At 38.0% G+C, this 22,117-nt stretch overlaps 1 protein-coding gene and 1 non-coding gene across 2 annotated transcripts in view; one reads left to right on the plus strand and one right to left on the minus strand.

Moving 5' to 3' along the window:
- The window catches only part of LOC145296230 (uncharacterized), a gene marked incomplete at its 3' end in the record, with an annotated part of 59,615 nt that extends 38,556 nt beyond the window's left edge, over positions 1-21,059 (plus strand). The window contains 2 exon segments of the mRNA XM_080142444.1: positions 12,641-19,536; positions 20,995-21,059. Of these exon segments, the coding sequence (XP_079998570.1) occupies positions 12,641-19,536; positions 20,995-21,059 (6,961 nt within the window).
- Positions 5,707-5,780, minus strand: Trnan-guu (transfer RNA asparagine (anticodon GUU)). The gene has a single exon. It is a non-coding gene; the product is annotated as a tRNA-Asn (tRNA).
- Positions 21,060-22,117: the final 1,058 nt, after the last annotated feature.

Raw genomic sequence — 22,117 nt, forward strand, 5'->3', positions numbered from 1 at the left:
TTCATTTCAATTGATGACAAATGTGGATTAAAATGTTGATGATGTAAAGAGAGAAGCTTGGTTTTAGATGCATTAAAAGTAACCAGCCACTCCTTTCCCCATTGTACTACATGCTCAAGATCAGAGGAGAGAGAATTGGAGAGAACTTGGTCGTTTACTGTCTTAGATGTGCTACCATAAATGGTAGTGTCGTCAGCATAAATGTCTACAAATGATGTAAGGATATGATTTGGAAGATCATTAATGTAGATCAGGAAAAGAGTTGGGCCCAGGATGGATCCCTGAGGGACACCGGCATTAATACTGTGAGCTTCTGATTTTTGCCCCTCAACTACTACTCTTATGAACCTATCAGAAAGAAATGATTTAATAATTGAGAAGACTTTTCCAGCTATACCATAGCTAGCGATCTTATGAAGTAAACCTTTATGCCATACCCTATCAAAGGCTTTAGATATGTCAAGAGCAATTGCCCTAGAAAGATTGCCACCGTCGAGAGATTTGCTAATCCTATGCGATATAACTGTAAGGACATCTGCTGTAGATCTAGCAGAACGGAAACCATATTGAGTGTCACTAAGGTTATTTTTGTTGAGATGTTTGATTACTTCTGTATTTAACACAGATTCTAGCAACTTACTCATGACGCACAGGAGACTTATTGGCCTGTACTGAGAGGGGGATGAGCGATCACCTGAATTCTTAAATACAGGGCATACTGATGAGATTTTCCAGGGAGATGGGAAACTATTCTCCTTAAGACAACGTTTAAACAGTTTTGTAAGTATGGGCGCTAGTTCAGGTTGAAGTTTTTTGAGTACTATAATTGGAATACCATCAGGGCCAGTTGCTTTACTGGAATCAAGGTTTTTGATTAGCTTGGCAACATCATGTACAGATATACGTATATCACATAGCGTGTTTTCTGATACAGGAGGAAATATTGGGGGTTGGCGGTCTTGGTCGCAAAGGGTAGAATTAGCTGCAAAGTTCTTGACAAAGAGTTTGGCTTTGTCTGATGCTGACGAGATTACCTCAGGTCCATTGATAATAGTTGGGATGGAGCACACGCTTCTGTTCAGGATTCTGTTTGCTATTTGCCAAAACTGGTGGGAACCAAGCCGCTGCTCAGCTACTTTGGACTTAACAGATTGAGCATACAACTCTCTTGCGTTCCTTATTACTTTCTTACAATGGTTGCTGGCAGTCCTGAAAACGGCTTTAGTTTCCATACATCTATTACGTTTGAAGCAGTGGAAAAAATGATTTCTGTGCGCAATGGCAGCAGCACATTCTGGAGAGAACCATGGCTGGCTGTTAGGTTTTTGCTGAAACTTTTTAGAGGGTATGAAATGGTCAATACCTACAATTAACCATTCAGTTAGGTCTAATACTATAGAGGACACATCCTTTTTAAACATGGAATGCAGAGGTAGATCAGATATAAATGTACGGAAGCTATCCCAGTCAGCCTTAGTGTATCGATATACTGTACGATGAAGTGGTACGTCTGGGGACTTATTACATTTCATTTATTTATTAGTACTTTCAACTCAACAATTATTTTTACACAAAGATTACAACGCAACGATATCGTGATTTCACTTGCATTACACTTAAATTAAAATTTAAACAAATGAATTCATTTAGAATTCGAGAAAATTGATAGTTGACCTAATTCACTTTTTAGTTAATTCATTACTTTTTTTTGCGCTTTCGCATCAATGATTCGAGTTCGACCCCCCCCCCCCCTTCAAACTTTTTTTGGATTTTTCAAACACACGGGCACCGCCAGACAGTTCGTATTGCATCACGGGCATTTTTTTAATTGTTTTCTTTTTTTTATAGTTTTAACATTGTTTATTTTTATAATATTTAAACAGGGTTATGACTTCGCTTTTTCATTTTACCCCCCCCCCCAACACACACGCCTCTAAAAACCAGGGCAACGCCAGGTAGCCCCCGCTAGGTTTTAAATATTTTGTTCTCTAGGTTAGCCACGTAGAATTCACTTAGGGTCAGTCCGAGGACTGATCCCATTGCCACTCCATCTCTCTATAAATGTTACCGTTTGGATCATAGAAGAGTACTAATAATAATTCGTCACTCCCCCCCCCCACTTAGAATTAACAAAGAAATGTTTAAAAAATTACTCTTTATCTGCATTACAGAAGTACCCTTCTATGTCCCAAACGGTGACATATATACCCGAATAGATAGTGGCAATGGGACCAGTCCTCGGACCGATCCTAAGTGAATTCTACATCTTTTAATTGATGTAATCTCCCTATTTGGACAGCGATTAAATTTAGATGCGTTAGTATATATATCTTTATATTGTCGTTTTTTTTTTTATTCCCCCCTCTCTCTCTCTTATATATATATATATATATATAAAAGTGAAAGTGTCTGTCTGTCTGTGTATCTGTGTATCTGTGTGTGTACATTTCCCTACGCAATAACTCTCTCAATTTTAGTCATAATAGGGGTCAAAGTTAAAAAAAATTGATCACTTTTTTTTTTTTTTTTTGCTCAACATTCATCTCCAATACCCGGGCAACGCCGGGCACCCATGGTAGTATATCTATGCAAGTGAAAGTGTCTGTCTGTCTGTCTGTGTATCTGTGTGTCTGTGTGTGTACATTTTCCCTACGCAATAACTCTATACATTTTTTAGTCTACAGACTCGAAATTTGATATACAGGGTACTAAGATTTGGGAAAATCTTTGATCGGTTTTCGGACAGAAATGTGGCGATTAAGGGGTCAAAGTTCAACGATTTAACTTTTGAGAACTCTACCGAACTCCTCCGATAATTTTGGGTCTAAACACTTGAAATTTTAGATATAGGTTCCTTGAACATGGATCTAACTTAATAACTTGATTTGAGCCCAAAACAATAAATGTTAAGGGTCCGCCGAGCACCCATGCTAGTACATTATATATATATATATATATATATATATATATATATATATATATATATATATATATATATATATATATATATATATTTGAAGACGTTTTATTGTAGGAAGTATCAACATTTCAGTTCTGAATTTTGGAAATGAGATATGATTGTATTATTTGGATTAATCGGACTATTATTCTCATCTTAAGTGTAATTCGCACAACGTATAGGTCGATGAACCTCCGACCTTCTTCAATAAGGACTTAAAGATCAAATATATACAAAATATTGTTAGAAAACCACCCAATATATGTTACCGATACATTTATTGGTTGAGTTTCAAACTGTATTTTGTGTTATTTTTTATTTTATAGTAATTTTCAAGACTTCAAATATTCATTGATCTCACCGAATACTCGACACTACATGTTTTTCGAAGCTAATAAACGTTTTAAAGAGGGTAAAACCGCTACAAACTTACTTACCTAAATAGAAGAGTAAGTTATCTTGCCTTTGGTAACATTTATTATATATTTGAATTTTGACCACTTTTCGTACTAAATTATAAAACAAATAATAAAATTTATATTAGCCGAACTCTGGCCATTTTGCATAAACTTACTCGTGTGATGTAAAGGCTTGTATAACAATATGAAGACATTTATTGATGAGAATTCGATCCCTGGTAGAATTACTACATTGTCTTGTCTTCCTCTTGCCTCGCTTCCAAAAGAGGCTTACTCTCTCTCCTCTCTCAACTGGCAATTTTCTGGCTCTAACTCGCTCTAACTTAACTGTATATATATTATCTATATTTCTTTGTGACGTCAGAATGTGGCCAAACATATTTTTGCATGTGGATTATTGCATATACTTCCAATACAAATGACATTCACATTGCACACATTCTACCTATTCTGACCTAACTTTATTGTATAGTTATTTCTACCCTAATGGACAATTCACTACATTCCTGGAATCGTATATAAATATCAATATGTAATCAGTTTTAAATTTTGATCACTACGTTCGTTTCCAGCATTCTCCTTTAATAAAAAAAATATTTTCGATCCTAATTACTTCGTTTCTCTAAATACCGGGAGCTGTCCCCTTTAATATATGACACTAATAATAACTCAACTCACTTTTTTTTTTTAGCAACGATATTTATTTCCGGATAATTTCTCGAATAAAACGTGATAATGCTCTTTCTCTCTGACCTCTGCATCGCTTTCTCGGCGTTCAAATTGGAAACCTTAATTTCTGAGTGACATCTCACAACAAGCCAGTTATAGCTGATATGTGTTAAACTATATCCACGTCTCCTCCGTAACACTTTCATCTGGCCATGTCGCCGAGCGCATAGCAGAATTCATAATTCACATTAGAAAAACAGCCCAGACAAATGCATTGTAAACACGGCTTGTTGACCACGGGCGTGCGTGTAAGTCCGTGTTTATCTTTAGAGTTCCGTCGTTAAAGCCTATATTTGAGCTAATCCATCCATTTCAAGTCGAGGGTTTCAGCTAAGACTGACAGCAAAGTCACGTCACAACTACTCTGCTGAGCTCTGTCACCGATGTCCATTATGTCGACTGAAATATATTTACTCTCGACCGGAAATTTTATATATATATATATATATATATATATATATATATATATATATATATAAAGAATAAGTAGTTAATAAAACATGTTAAAAAACACTTTGAAAAAGAGTTAAAAAAAACATATTTAATTTGAAAAGGAAACACTAAATAAATGGATAGTCCTTAATCCGCGGAGTTTCGAAGAAATACTTTCCTTCTCATCAGAGGGTAGGATTTAGCAAAATGCGGGATCGGATTTTGCTTGCAAAAGTATTAAATGAAACTACAAGTAAGTCATAGATCTTACTTGATACACACACACACACACACACACACACACAACGTGAAAATAATCTTTAAAAATTCTTGAAGCGTCTTACATTAGAACTCATCACCCTACTATAAATAATATTGCATTCGAGAAAAGCAGCAATGTGTTAAAATGTCTTGCGTAGCGCGTAATGGACGGACTTTGTCAATATTCCCCACGAACTTGCTGATTTTAATACTTGAATTTTTAATCGATTTATATTTTAATCGACTTCTCATCGATTTATATATTTTAACTCACAATCACCCAACGCGGTTTAATGTATATTTTAGTTTTCACTTTTTAATTTCCATTTTCGCTCCTTCTCACTTTTACTTCCTCAACACCTGAAGATGATTCGTGGACGAATCGAAAGCGCTCGTGACAGTAACAACTGTAGTTATGTATCCTATCTTTTTCCAGTAAAAAAAAAAGATCAATAATTAAATGTTTGCAGCCATTTAATTTTTCATATAAAGCATTTGGTCCTCTTTAAGAATGAGCATCCGGAACCTCAGGGCACCGTGTAGCCCACTTTGGGAAACCCTGTACTAATGCATAGAAATTTAATTGTCAAATCAATGATTAAATTTCTATGCATTAATATATATATTTATGTTGTTTTTTTTTCTCTTCTATATACGCTCCACCTTAATTGTTGAGCTTTTTTTCTTCTTTTTTTTTTTCTTTTTTTTTTTTTTTTTGGCTTTCTCCATATATAGGATTAAAGAGTGTACCAAAGGATGGGCACACCTAAGTATCCCATTTTCACAAACGTCTCCTGTCCATCTTTGTATTATTTACTGGTAAATCTTATTCCACGCTACATAGATCGCAAACATTGTTGATATGCCATAAAATGTCATAGAGTTAGAAGAAAAAAAAATGTTAATCGCCCCCGGGTGGATTCGAACCACCAACCTTTCGGTTAACAGCCGAACGCGCTAACCGGTTGCGCCACGAAGGCTGCGTATGCTAACACATTTGTTTCGTTTAATAAATTGCAGCTAAACATACGGTATCATTAATGAAAAGAAACAAGAAAATAATACCGATTTTACAAGTCATTTGTAAAATGTGTTTATTTCATAGTTAGAATTAAAAGAAATAGTAATCGCCCCCGGGTGGATTCGAGCAACCAACTTTTCGGTTAACAGCCGATTTTATCAATACACTGCAAGTTATGTATAGAGAGCAAGGGTCACTTTCGAAAAAGACGCACGGGTTTGACATAACATGTGCTAGCGATTGGAAAAACATTTGACAACTATGTCAGTCAAGCTGAGGGGCCAAATCTTCTATAACAGAAACCCCCCTCTTCCCTCGTCACAAATCACTTTTTTTATCTTTTCTTTTTCTTTTTCATTTTCTGTTTTTTCTTTTTTTTTTTCTTTTTTTTTTTTCTTTTTTTTTTTTTTTTGACTTCCTGCTTTCGCCTCTACCCATCTTGGACTTTGTCGACTTATCCCCGGTGTGTGTGAGAGGAAGGAAGGAGAAATTAACAATACAAGGTTGGCTACAAGTTTATTTCAAACAAAGTGTTTGTCGTTTAACGTGCGCGTTGGCTTGTGAAATGCTTGCTCCGTAATTGAAACATGCTCACGGTGCGAAGAACGGGCAACCTTTCATGTAACAATTTTGTTCAACCTTGCAAACCTTGGTCGAACATGGAAAAGAGAAATGCGGTGGAAAAAAAGGAAACCTGACGAAGACAACGTACAATGCAACAAAGAAACAAACGATAAAAAAATAAATAAGTAAAGCAGTTGATATCTAAATTGTATGAGTTTTTTTTTTTTTTTTTTTTTAATCCACGGCGAGAAAATGTGGCTTGAGGTCGGGAAAGTGGGATTTGAACATCTAGTGCCCTAGAGGAAGCCTACTCTGTCCGAACAAAACTTGCCTTGACAGCCCCGCCGGCATTTCACGGTAGAAGCGCCTCGTGCAAAACCCGACAAGCAGCTAAATCCCACCCCTTCACAGTAGAGATTCCTAGATGTAAGAGACTCCAGTAGTTTCTTCCCCAGAACCGCTAGACTTTGGAATTCCCTTTCGGGTCTCTGCTTCCCCAATGTAAGTACAGACAGGAGTGTGTGTATGCGTGTGTGTTTATGTATGCGCAAGTATAAGAGTTAGTATTTTAATTTATAGGAGTGTATGTGTGTGCACGTAACTATATGAATGAAACTGCGTGTGAGATTGAACGTATGTGTGAGCGCACTTAGACGTCTAACGGTGTGTTATCCGGCGTAAAATGTCCAAAAGCGGAAGAAGCCCGCGTTAAAGAAAGAACAGAAAAACATTCTGTCATTGTCATCAAGTTAATCCGCCTCAAATTCTGTCCGGCTTAAAATAAGCTAAAGCAACTTTTTTTCTGTGAAAGATTTTTTTTTTCTAATTTTATTTAATGCACACAGCTCATAGCAGCTGGTATATATTGCATGTCTCATAACAACAATGGCCAGACGTGATTACGTTAATAAAGAAAAAATTAAAACCGGTTTCAATGATTAAATTTACAAAAATAAAACAGGTGGAATGAACGTTGGCATCATTCAAACACCTGCAGACATGCTTTCGGGGTAAATGTCTGATGGAGACGGATGTGAGAGAAAAAAAATGTAAAACACACGTCAAATGGTGTGTATAGCAATATATATATATATACTTGACTGCCGTACAAACGGTCGGGTTTCAATCCTGGCTTGAGGTTGTTGCCTGTCTAGCTGCACTGATGAGCTGTGAAACAGCGAAACAGTACTGTATGTGGATGACTATAGTGCTCCTCACCTTGAGTTGAGCATATTGAGAAGTGATACACGAATTACCATTAGCATATAAGCGACGCTCTTTGTGTAAACAAATCGAGCGGAGGTATTTCAGACGATATCAAAACATCGTTAAACTCACTACTCGTTCAAGCAGCCGCCAATAGCGTAATGGTTAGGAGCCTTGACTGCCGTACAAACGGTCGGGTTTCAATCCTGGCTTGAGGTTGTTGCCTGTCTAGCCGTACTGATGAGCTGTGAAACAGCGAAAGAGTACTGCATGTGGATGACTATATATATATATATATATATATATATATATATATATATATATATATTAACGGGAATTTTATCATGACGTCCAATGAAGTTTATCCCATTGCACAAGAAGGAAAACACGAAAGAATACGATAAACAATTTTTTTTTTAATAAATGGAAGGTAAATAGGGAAAGAAAGGTATAGGCAGTGTCTGCCAAATTAGTTCCTCTGGCGATTCTCAAAGAATTCCATTATATTGTAAGGGATAGTAGGGGTAAGAATATAGGTGTAGTCAGGGACTACTGCGTGTCAAAAAACTTAAATAAAACACGTTAACACTTAATCTTTTTAAAAGAGGGCGTATGTAAATTACCTCCCTTGCGCCATTAACTTAAATGTTCTCCTTCGAGAAAATTTCAATCCTCTTGGTAACCCAAGAAAATAATCCAAATCTTCTGTGGTGTACTATATTTCTATAGATTTCTTGGTTCCTTTTGACGTGAATTCTAACGCCTCACTGGAGTTAGTATTCTTTTTTTTCCAAGACCAATTCTAGGCCTTAAAATAGTTCTTTCTTCCTCGGTGAAGGGGTCGTTGTAATTTCGTTTACAACTGATTTTTAAACAGTCTTTTCTGACTAATTCTGTGTTGTCTTTCTTGACGAATCCCGATTGAAGAAAAAGAAACCAAACGACTGGTTTCTCTTGTTTAAACTTGCGATTTTTAACGTCTTTTCTCTTGACGTGGGATAGCGAGCCAACTTCTTTCTTGTGTTCAAAACTTCCCACAAAATGGCGCACACATCTCCTTTTATCAATCGAAAGGCACGCATTCAACATGTGATATAATAAGCAGTAGCAGCACAAAATACACCAAGAAAAGGGAGGTAAATAAGGGGAGGGAGAGAGAAGGAAAGACAGAAGATGGAAAATAAAATTTCTATAATACAGGGTGACCCAAAAAAACGGGCCCCAACTCGAATTAGGCCCCGTTTCTTAATGTTTTGCCGAATGAAATGAAACTTTGGTCATAACTAGTTTATTATATTCAAAACATCACATCAAAACACTAGGGTCTTTTGCCTTTTTTTTTTTTTCTCCATTGACTGTAAAATGCTCAGAAAAACAATTGAATGCCCTCTGTTTTTTTTTTGGGGGGGAGGGGTCACCCTGTATAACAATGTGGACCGTCCGGCCGTGCTTGCTTGAATTTTTGTCCTTGACAATCGGGCGATTCCATCTTTTAAAAGATGACAGGTGAATTTCAATGAGCGTGACTCAGAGGCTAAGAAATGAGGATAGATTTGTATGTTTTGGTTCCGATTTTAGCTGATGGCACTCAAGTCATATATATATATATATATATATATATATATATATATATATATATATATTAGTTTTAGTGTATATTAGATTCAATATGATACTCGATAGAGATTGTCTCTATACGAAATCAATAAAATAAATACTTAATCTGCATGAGTTGAAATGTCGTATTTAAGCGTATCTTACGGCCAGGCAACACTGGGCAGCCTAGTAATATATATATATACTAGCAGGGAGACCCGACGTTGTCCAGGATTGAATGATGATCAATGAAATGTCGTATTTAAGCGTATCTTATGGCCAGGCAACACTGGACAGCCTACTAATAAATATATATATATATATAATATACTAGCAGGGAGACCCGACGTTGTCCGGGATTGAATGATGATCAATGAATGTTTCACCCTCCCATATTTTTATTCTTACCGAAATTGGTGAAATCGTCCATTTTGTAATCAAATCGATTGCCTGCTCGAGCTGGAGTCCTATTGCGGTGCACTAGGAGAAAGCTTCCCATGCCTCCCTGCAAAGACTTAATCAACAATACATTTTAGTTTACATTGCATTGTAGAGAACATACTATTAATTTTATAAAATTATTTTTATATATAGTGGCTTGAATTAAATTTTAAAATAAAAAAGTCAAGTATCATGGTTTAATTGTGCTCTGAACAGAAACATTAATTTCGAACGTGTCTTGTCATATCAAAGAACTTAATTTTGGTCAAAATCGCGTGTTCCTATTTTCATTGGATTTTTTTTTTATTATCAACTTATTGCGAAGACATTCCGATACAAACCATATCTAAGAACACTGCCAAATACATGAAGTACGTTTGTGTAAAATTTCATAAAAATCGGCCCAGTCGTTGTGAGGTCTGTAGAAAACGAACTCGCACGCTCGCACACACGCACGCACACACGCTCACACACACACACACTCACACACACGCACACACACTATGAAAATTTCTTTTCATATAATAGTAGAGATATCGCTTTTTGTTTCATTTCTCTTCAATCAAAGTTCTCAGAAATCAATGCCCCCCCCTTCCTTGGGTCTAACACTTGAACTCTATATGAAATACATAGATATTCGAATGTTCCATTACAGTTCTCATTTGCATCTCAAACACTGAGTTACTAAAGAAGTTGAGAACATAATTTTTCTCTCCCTAATTGACCATTTCAATAGGTTATAGTATGTCTTTCTTGTTATTTCTTAGTATCACTGGATTCCAGGACGACAATTCATCTAGTCTGGTTGAGTATCCAGCTTCGTGCTATTACTTAAAGTAACATCACTTGGAGAAGGTGTACCATTCTTCGTAAAAACCAGTGTTGTTTAACCATACTGAAGATACTTGATTTGGGCCGCGAATACTATGGGATTTCAAATATTTAGTCAGGGTTTACTTGTCGGGAAAAATACCAAATATTTAACCAGTTTACTTCTAGGGGAAAAAATATCCTCATACGAGATTGTCCTGACAAACAATTGCACAGAGAACTGTTGGAGATGCCCCTCCATGGGATTAATGGACTGTCATGATGTCACTTCCTCTTGTAACGTCACTTCCGGTATCATTTAACCCCCATGACATGATGGAGGAGTGTCTTACGCTAATGTCTAACGAAAATGCTGAACGGAAAATCTATCAATAAACAACAAAAAGGGCAAAACAAAAAGAAACATAAGTTCATCATACGAGAGAGGTATATATATATATATATATATATATATATATATATATATACTAGCAAATGTACCTGTCATTGACTGGGTTTAAAAACAGCCAACAGAAAATGGACTGTGATTTATGAAAGTATGATAGGTTATGAAAAGGAAGGGTTGCAAATTTGGGTTGATTTTGGGAGTATCAAAACCAAAGCAAAATATGATGAAAGTAAAAATAAAATAGATAAATCCCATAATTTATTATATCATACCTGTTCACACTGAAACACTTATCACAATATTCTGTGGATCTATATTAAAAAACCTTGTTAAACTTTGTGACATATTTCCATTCTATGGAGGTCAGGTGCGAACGAACACCCCATAATTTTATTATACCATATTTCTTCAAACTGAAACATAATTATCAAAATATACTTACGCAGATAGATATGAAAAGTCTTTATTAAAGTGTGTGCCTATTTCCATTCTATGGGGGCCAGGCGCGAACGCAGGCTCCACAATTTTATTACACCATCTTATTTAAATTAAAACACACTTATCAAAGTATTCTTATGCACATCTATATCAAAAACACTTGTAAACATTTTTTTTTTTTAATCTTTAAATTTTTTTATTTCCATACTTTGTGGACCAGGCGCGAACGCAGACCCCACAATTTTAATGAACCACCGTTCTGCCAGATCAAACATACTCATTCCTGTGTCTCGATACATATTCTATCATTATATGTAATCAGTTTTTTAAAATAGTCAACCATATAGGAGCCTATTCGTGACCAGACACACACACACAGACATTCAACTTATATATATACGAGCAAACACTTAATAAAACATGTTAAAAAAAACACTTTGAAATGAGTTAAAAACATATTTAATCTGAAAAGGAAACGCTAGATAAGTGGATAGTCCTTAATCCGCGGAGTTTCGAAGAAATACTTTCCTTCTCATCAGAGGGTAGGAATTAGCAAAATGCGGGATCGGATTTTGCATGCAAAAGTATTTGATGAAACAACAAGTAAGTCAAAGATCTTACTTGAAAACAAAAAAAGTGAAGCAGAGGGAATATGGGGAAGAAAAAAGTGATTACACATGAATGGATAGTCTGGTGGAAAATAAATAATCCAGTGATGGTAAAATCCAAGTATATAATTTCAAGAAAGTTAATTGAATTTCCATTTGCACAAGTAAAATCCAAAAATCCCGTAAATGGAAGAAGATGGTCCATAATAATCCAAAGGCAGAAATCCATGGAAAAATTCACAAAAATGTGTACAAGAAAAAAAAGGAAAAAAAATTCCAATTATATATATATATATATATATATATATATATATATATATAGAGAGAGAGAGAGAGAGAGAGAGAGAGAGAGAGAGAGAGTTTACAATTCGTTCCTTTTCATGTGGGGTTCCTTCGGCAGATTTCGTCAACTAAAAAAGATGAAATTTTAAATGTTTTCTCACTAAAATACATAATCTAACGGTGTGTGTGTGTGTGTGTGTGCGCGCGCGCGTGCGTGCGTGTAAGAGAGAGAGTCAGTGTAAGATTTATTATTTTTTAGCTAGGAGAATTAATTTTACCCGCACTGGGATAAATATTCTTCTAGTAATCTATAAAATTTGATTGTTTTTTTTTGTTTTTTTTAATTCTTTTTGCATTTTTATGTTATTTTTTTATAGAAATTCTTGTTTTTTGTTTGTTTGTTTTTTTCATATTTATATCTGTTTAATATTAATATATTTTCGTTTTTTTTTTTTTAATTTTTAGCCTCGGACATGGGCATCAAAGTGAACTCAACACTGAAGCCAGATTTAAACATCTGGTCCAAGAATTTTTCGCCGAATAAAGTACATTTTTTCGCTTCTACCAGTCTTCCGACTTCAACCGATTCCCCAAGTTTGATAGCGCCAACCATCCCGAGCATATTTCAAAATGCCATATCGCTGACTACAACTGCAATTCCACAATCGGTGTTAAAGCAGTTCACCACGACAGCGAGCCCCTTCCTGTCACCTAATATAACCGATAAGCAAAATGGCGGACATTTCTTTACAGAGGGGTCAACAAGTGCCACGACTTCTCTGTCTTCCCAGAAGCTCTCAGAAATCAAAAGTACGGCAAACCCGCCAAGTTCTACAGCTTCGGACGATTATACAGTGACGCATGATGTAGTTACGGCTACATCCAGAATGAAATTTGAAGATCTTCACAAAGACAATTTCACTACATTACAAGAGAACATATCGACTCTTGCTCCAGAACATGCAACGGGCGGTAACATTGGTCAACGGTCGCAAGGTTCGACCAAAAGCGTTACCACTGAGCAACGAAGATTCGATAAAGATTTTGAAGCCTTGTCTTTGATAACATCGACGTTGGTTGTGCCAACAGAGAAAACGACAACTTCAACGACTACGTCGTCAGCTATAGATAAAACGAAGATAACTATGTCAACTCCAAAAAGGAGTATACCGCCCTCTTCGATGGCGGTAACATCTAACGTAGTCACAACCAGCGTTAGTGCAACTAATAAACTAATCGAAAGAACAACTAAGAACAACGCTACAAGAACTGAATCACCGTTATCTTCAACCACTACTGCACAGGAAAAGATACCTGTTGAAATCCAGACTAAAATCGCAGAAACAACTACGAAGATAAAGCCAGTTTCGTCTACACCCTCTTCGTCGCTGTTACTGAATACCCTACCAAACGAAGAAAAAACTACGAGCACACACACGGTTACTGCGGCACTTACGACCAAAACGAACACAAAACCAGCACCAAAACCCACAACAACCCATGCCAACACAACAGCGGCTCAAATGAAAACCTCTCCGATCGACGTTCTTGCAGCCAAAAGTACATTACCTACGTCCACAGCAACCACACTACGCGCTAAGAACGCTAGTAATTCAACTACTGCTGCGGTTATACCAACATCAGTTGAAATTACAACCATATCAACGACTCCTACCACGGTTACGCAAACCTCAACAGCCATACCCACGTTGAGAACTCAAACTGTTTCTGCCACAAAGCTACAGGAACAACCCCCGCCCCCGCCCTTGTTTACAAGATTGTCAACAACGTCGACGTTGTCGATTGCGTCTGAAACTACTTCTGAACCAACGTTTGCTTCTGGTTTGACTCATAAAGCCTCTTCAACGTTTACCTCTTCTATTTCAAAAGAGGCAATCGCAACGTCATCGTCATTGGAGACAGGGTCAATGATTACGTCGCAGACGCTAATCAAGGCCGTGCCTTCAAGGGTTAAGACAGACGAACAAGTCTCAACAACTCCAGGAAAATTGATGGGCACGACGATTGGCGAAGGGTCCAAAAGTACTACCACAACCACTACCACCACCACTGGAGTCTCAACACAAATAACAGATACTATAAAAAAATTACAAGTAAAACTTACTTCTTCACCAAATTTATCAATGACAACGGATACCTCCAAAGCGAGCATTGTTCATAGCTTGGAACCAGTGACTAAACCAAGAACGACTGTTGATAATACGGAAGCAGCCTCCACCCCTAAACTAAGCATGACTGTTGCTAATACGGAAGCTACCGCCACTCCGAAACCAAGCCCGATCATTGCGAATATGGAAGCAGTCTCCACCCCTAAACCAAACACAACTGTTGCTAGCATGGAAACAGCCTCCACCCTTAAACCAAGCACGATTGTTGCTAGCATAGAACCAGCTTCCGCTCCTAAACTAAGCACGACTATTTCTAGCACAGAATCAGCCTCCACTCCTAAACCAAGCACGATTGTCGCTAGCACAGAACCAGCCTCCACTCCTAAACCAAGCACGACTATTGCTAGCACAGAACCAGCCTCCACTCCTAAACAAAACACAACTGTCGCTAACATGGAACCAGCCACTACCTTTAAGTCTAGCACGGAACCTACATCTACCATTAAACCTAGCACGGCTGTTCCTAATACATACCCTGCGACCACTTTTAAACCAAGCACGACCGTTGCTGGCACAGAACCCCCTACCACTCCTGAACTAAATATACATGTTGCTAACACAGTTGCAGTAATAGATACTAAATCAAGTACGCCAGTTGCTGGAACAGGCGATATGATCACATCTAAACCAAATACGAATGGTTCTCGTACTGAACAAGCGACAACCTCTCTACAAAATACGACTGTTGCTAGTACAATAGTGTCAGTCACCTCTGGACAGAATATTACGATATCAGTGACCACTTCTAAGCCAAGCGGATTTGTTGCTAACACAGAACCAATAGCTACCAATAAACCAAATTCGGTTGTTGCTACTACAAAAGCGTCCATTGATGAAGATTTATCGATGACAGTCGAATCTACAACGACTGATATCAAAGATCAAACGGAGTCCCTTAGTGAGCGAAAATCTTCGACAACTCCGAGTGTTGTTACAACACCTACTGAGTCTTCGAACTTTTATTCGTCGTCAAAGTATACGGGTGGCTTTCAACAATCCTTCACTGATGTTCCAACATTGCGCAGAAACTGGCAAAAATTCACAATACCTTCGATAACTGAGCTGGCATCATCGTCTTCATCCGTCGATCAAACAACACGTTCTTATGCAACGGAAAAATATGACGTATCGCAGTCAAACACCACACCCGAAACCACAACACAGGAAGCTTTTATTTCGAGAACAACATTCAATAAACCCTTGGATAAAACCGAAAACTCGACGAAAGAACATCTCACAAGTGCACTTCCAACTAATCAACCAGAAACTAACACTGCCAGTGCCCGACTTGATACGTCTGAAGTAACAACCGCGACAGAAAGTTCACATCCCACTGTAACCGTTTCGTCGAGAATTTCTACGGTTCCAAACCAAAATCCAATGCAGTCAATATCTGTTCTGGGTTCGAAAACTTCTGAAGTTTCTGGAAAGCTTAGAACCACAACAGATGTTTCAGCTTCTATGGAGACGAGGACTATATCCGGAAACATCACACAGACTCCGACAACGATTCTGGATACTGCATTGGTTAGTTCTACAGAAATCCCCGTCACAAAAGCCGAATTATCTACAGCCAACATGCTGAGCACCAACGCCCAGACCACGACGACCAAAACGGATATCTCTACTGAAACAGCAACTAAAGATAAGTTGATTGCGATTAAATTAAATCCCACAGAATCAACGATCAGTACCGGAAGTGAAAGTCATACTACAGTGGCTTCAAGGAGTACAGAAACTCCTAGCACTACAGAGAGCAGCATTTCTATTACCGACATTAGTGGTGCGATATCGAAAGAATTATCAACAGCCGAGACCGTTTCGACGGTGACTGAAACGACAAACAAAATTCATGTTACATCGACTAATTTTGAAACGTCAACGGGAGATAATTCTCGTTCAGTTAACACAGAAGCTTATTCCGCTGGATCAACTCCAGTTTCCCCTACCAGGGAAGTGACTTCAGAAGCTTCGACTAGAGATTTAACAACGACAGATGCAGCAAACCCAACACCTCGACAGCATATTATACTAACAACGGATACTCCGATCGAAATAACAGCCAATCAAACAATAGCGGGGATTTCAAAAATCATAGAAAAAATACCGGAAGTCTCAACAACAGAGTTTGTTCCAACTTACGGTTTCGCATCAACAGTGGTTTCAACTAAGGATATAGATTCCAGCGAAAGTCCTTTCACAAAAGTGGTTTCATCTGAAAAGCCATCCTCTATGACAAATATAATAGCTGTTACTGCAGCTGAGAATATACTGCTCAGCAAAAATACCTTCACAACAAAACCTTCAGCTGAAATATCCTCCAGCGAAAGTGTCATAACAACGATGGCTTCACCTAAGATGTCCTCCAGCAACTCTCTCCTAACTACAATGACTTCACCCAACATGTCTTCAAAGGAATCTTCCCTAACAACAATGGCTTCACCCGATATATCCTCCAGCGAATCTCCCCTAACAACAATGACTTCACCCGATATGTCATCCAGCGAATCTCCCCTAACAACCATGGCTTCACCCGATATGTCCTCCAGCGAATCTCACCTAATAACAATGGCTTTACCCGAGATATCCTCAAGCGAATCTCCCCTAACAACAATGACTTCACCCGATATATCCTCCAGCGAATCTTCCCTAACAACAATGGCTTCATCCGATATGTCCTCCAGCGAATCTCACCTAACAACAATGGCTTCACCCGACATATCCTCCAGCGAATCTCCCCTAACTACAATGGCTTCACACCATATGTCCTCCAGCGAATCTCCCCGAACAACAATGGCTTCACCCGACATATCCTCCAGCGAATCTCCCCTAACTACAATGGCTTTACCCGAGATGTCCTCCAGCAAATCTCCCCGAACAACAATGGCTTCACACGATATGTCCTCCAGCGAATCTCCCCTAACAACAATGGTTTCACCCGACATATCCTCCAGCGAATCTCCCCTAACTACAATGGCTTTACCCGAGATGTCCTCCAGCAAATCTCCCCGAACAACAATGGCTTCACACGATATGTCATCCAGCGAATCCCCCCTAACAACAATGGCTTCACCCGATATGTCCTCCAGCGAATCTCACCTAACAACAATGGCTTCACCCGACATATCCTCCAGCGAATCTCCCCTAACTACAATGGCTTTACCCGAGATGTCCTCCAGCAAATCTCCCCGAACAACAATGGCTTCACACGATATGTCATCCAGCGAATCTCCCCTAACAACAATGGCTTCACCCGATATGTCATCCAGCGAATCTCCCCTAACAACAATGGCTTCACCCGATATGTCATCCAGCGAATCTCCCCTAACAACAATGGCTTCACACGATATGTCATCCAGCGAATCTCCCCGAACAACAATGGCTTCACCCGATATGTCATCCAGCGAATCTCCCCTAACAACAATGGCTTCACCCGATATGTCATCCAGCGAATCTCCCCTAACAACAATGGCTTCACCCGATATGTCATCCAGCAAATCTCCCCTAACAACAATGGCTTCACCCGATATATCATCCAGCGAATCTCCCCTAACAACAATGGCTTCACCCGATATGTCATCCAGCGAATCTCCCCTAACAACAATGGCTTCACCCGACATATCCTCCAACAAATCTCCCCTAACAACAATGGCTTTATCCGAGATGTCCTCCAGCGAATCTCCCCTAAAAACAAGGACTTCACCCGATATGTCCTCCAGCGAATCTCCCCTAACAACAATGGCTTCTTCCGAAATGTCCTCCAGTGAATCTCCACCAACAACAATGTCTTCACCAGAGATGTCCACCAGCGAAAGTCCCACAACTACAACAGCCTCACCTAATACATCCCCCAGTAAACCTCTTCTAACAACAATGATTTCATCTGAGATATCCTCCAGCCAAAACCCCGTAACAACTATAGCTTCATCTGCGATATCTTCCAGCGAAAGTCCCTTTACAACAATGGCTTCACGTATGAAGCTCTCCTCTAGCGAAAGTTCACTAACAACTGCTCCATCTACCACTCAACAAGAAATTACATCCGAGTCTAAAGCTTCTTCAACAAGGTCAAAGATGACAGAATCATTCCCGACGACAAACCCAGAAATGACAACGACTTCTACTGACCTTTACAAAGAATCTAGCACAAGTGCAGTACTATTTCAAGTCATCACTGGTCAGTTCTATGGAACTAGTCAGTCAAACGTCCAATACTATACGGAAATGGCAAAGACAACTACAGAAAAATTAGACTTAACTACTGAAAGTAAAACTATTGTAACGAATCCTACGAATCCAACAACTTCTACAACTGCTGTTCCGGTTCCGTTCACGACCAACATAACAGCTACAACTAATGCAGAAACTTCTATCGCAATTACAGATCCGGTTGTTGTTCCAAAGGTAACCATAACAACCACTGCAGCGCCAACGATCAGAGAGATTAGCACTACAGATTCGACGACCACAGCTCCAACAACCACCGTTGCAACATCAACACCTACTTTTACAGCGATCACTACTGTAGGTCCACCGAAAATGACCACTACTGAAGCAACAACAACAACGACTAATACTCCAGTCACATCAACCACAACTCCTGCTTTTATTACCACGACAGATTCAATCACTACCCTCACTTCTGGTCCAGTGCCCACGACTACTATTGTAGCACCTACTACTATAGGTCCGCCAACAGTGACCACTGCTGAGACAACAACAGTGCGCAATACTGTAACCCCGACGATTACAACTTCCGTCCTTACTACTACGTCAGCTTCAACCACCCTGACTTCCGGTCCAATGCCGACGACTACTATTGCAGATCTCAGGACTGCAGGTTCGTCGACAACAAGCAATACTGAAGTGACAACGACAACCAATACTGCAACTCCGGCAGCTACAACTCCCGTCCTTGTTACCATCACCTCTGGTTTCATACCCGGGAAGCAAACTACAGATTCAGACAGTGCAAGCACCATAGGAACTACGTTCTCTACATTGGCTACCAGTACGATGACGGATAACAGCACACCAGCAGCTGAGGTAGAGCGTCATATCGTACAAGTCATCGGAAATTTTACTATCTCTGAAGGAGCCGTTTGGTCCGAGCAATTGGCGAATACTTCAAGTGGTGACTACATAAACTTGGCCAACCAAATCAAAAAACAGGTTATTTGTTTTAATTTTATTTTATTTATAACTAGAGGGGGGGGCACGGTGTTACCCGGTCATGAAATACGGTTAAATATAATATTTAAAAAAAAAAAAACAGAACTTGGGTGCTATTTTATCGTGTGATTAGAAGAGAAAAAAATACTGCAAGACAGTTGAGAATTGTAAAAGATAGGAAAGAGAAAACTTTATTCAAAGAGAAAGAAAATGTTGCATAGTGGACGCAAACTTGCAAAAGTCAAGTTCGATTCAGACCAAGACGACACATATGTTATCACGTTGAAAATTTAGCTTTTTAGAATGAAAGACAGAAACGACCGTTTGCGCATGCGCGATTAACACATCGAAACCAACATTTTTACCTGATCCCCCCTCCCTTCAGACAAAACGATATGTCTGCATGAAATAATTGACGATTTTTTTATAATTTTTCGATATTATATGTCGGAGAGATCACTCTTTCTAACGCTCTCAAGTTCATGCCGGTTCAATGCGGATAACAAAACTATTAAGCGGACATAAAAACACACACACAGACGGCTGATATTTATATAATAGATGGACATAGTGACCTGGGAAAGAAAGTATGGAGTGCCCTCCACAAAGAAAAATATTTATATTACTTTTTTTAAATGCCACAATCCTTTAAAACTTAAAATGCGTATATTTGACTGTAATTAAATTTAAACTAATAATATATATATATACTAGCAGGGGCTTCCGGTGTTGTCGCAGATTTGGTATTTATTATTATAGTAAATTCTCTATCGATGATTTCATATTAATGTATGATTTAATAGTATTGTATATTACAGTTATGATTTCAAAAGTAAAAAAAAAAAAAAATATGATTGGAGTTCCATCAGCTAGAATCGAAACCGAAACCAAAATTGATAATGAGAATCGTAAAAAAAATCATGGCGACCATTTAAAAAAAGAATGAAAAGAGAAAAACGGAAGGTCAGGTAAAAAGAAAAAGGTAAAAACAAAAAAAAAAAACAAAGGGGGAGAAAAGAAAGAGCAGATAAGAAATACGGAGATCCATATATATATATGGTGAACAATATTTAAGCAAGCAAAAGTGTCAATTTTAGCCATTTTAACCGAAAGGCACCTCTGGGAGGGGGGGCAGCCGGAGTTTTCTCGGAAAATCCGTTCTATTACTTTTTTACTCATATCATGTTTAATGTTTGTGCAAAATTTCAAAATTTCAAAATTTCCAAGGCGTAGTTATTGAGAAAAGTGTGGACAGACGGACAGGGGTGAATTTACAGGCCCACCCTCCTTTTGTTGGGGGACCAATAATGTTGGGTAAATCTTAAAGAAAGTCAACAAAGCGAATATTTATAATTTCATTGTCTTGTGTTTTATTTAGTTTAATTATATAAACTAACCTATATATGTGTTTCTGCGAACGATAGTCTTTCCTTGTAACATTCATTTATTTATTTTCAGTTTTCGAAAATTTGGGCAAATAATCCTTTCGGCAATTTTAAAGGCATCACTGAAATGAGATTTTCGTAAGTATGGATTTATTTTTCATTTTAATTTAAAAACGTTACTAATTCTATATATAATATAATTTTTAAATATTAGTGTTTATACTTATGGTCTTTCATGTTTATGCAATCATCAGTGTAGAAAGCGATAGTATTGCTAGTCGGGAGATTCGAACCCAATCAACAAGGCCAACCTAGGCCTTGCGGGCTTGTGCTTATCCTCTCGTCCACCGGTAATTAACGTTTAATTGTAAGGGAATTACGAGAGTATCTATGAAGCCATTTCAGCGAGCTGTCACAATCAGCAGGCAGAAAGAGTATTCAACAATAGGAATTTTGAATGAAGCGTATTTGCTAGTTGAACGATTTTTCTCCATTCACTAAAAAGGGGTCAACTCCACTTTTTTAAAAGGGGTTTTATAAGGATAATATTTTAAAATAAAAATATTAATATAGTGAGAGACACGCGCATAATATACATATGATAACAAAAGGATAAAGTGAATTCGACATTATGAAATGAAAAAGGAAGACCCACTTACTCAACGTTTCGCTCAACTCCTTCGTTGGCTTTTTCAAGAGCGATGAAAATGGGCAAAAAAATGTTCAGGCACTATTTTTAGCTATTTTCTTCGCTCTTGAAAAAGCCCATGGAACAGTTGCACGAAACGTTGAGTAATCAGGTCTCCCTTTCATATTTTTTAATTCAATGTACCGATATTTATATGCATGATTTTTATATATTATTGAGTTGCTGTTTGTTAAGGCTGAAAGGGCACCCGAGGATAATGTTTAATAAGTAGGCGTTGAGAAAGGCCATGAATACTAGTAGCGATGCTTGAAACCAGCAAAATCTGACCCCCCCCTCACGATGTTAAGAATGGATTTCAAAATAATAACGTTATTTCAGCACGGTGACAAAAGTGCATAAGTACCAAAATAAGAAACGTTTACTTGACTTTTTATGGTTAAAACTGAACATTTTTTTAAAGAATGGAATTCAAATCATTTTAACTTTTTTAAAATTATTTTCGAGAATTTTAGGTTGAAATTTTACAGATTATTGTATATATTAATGA

This window comes from Euprymna scolopes, chromosome 16, assembly GCF_053919585.1.
Source record: "Euprymna scolopes isolate OS-2025 chromosome 16, ASM5391958v1, whole genome shotgun sequence".
Classification (NCBI taxonomy): domain Eukaryota; kingdom Metazoa; phylum Mollusca; class Cephalopoda; order Sepiida; family Sepiolidae; genus Euprymna; species Euprymna scolopes.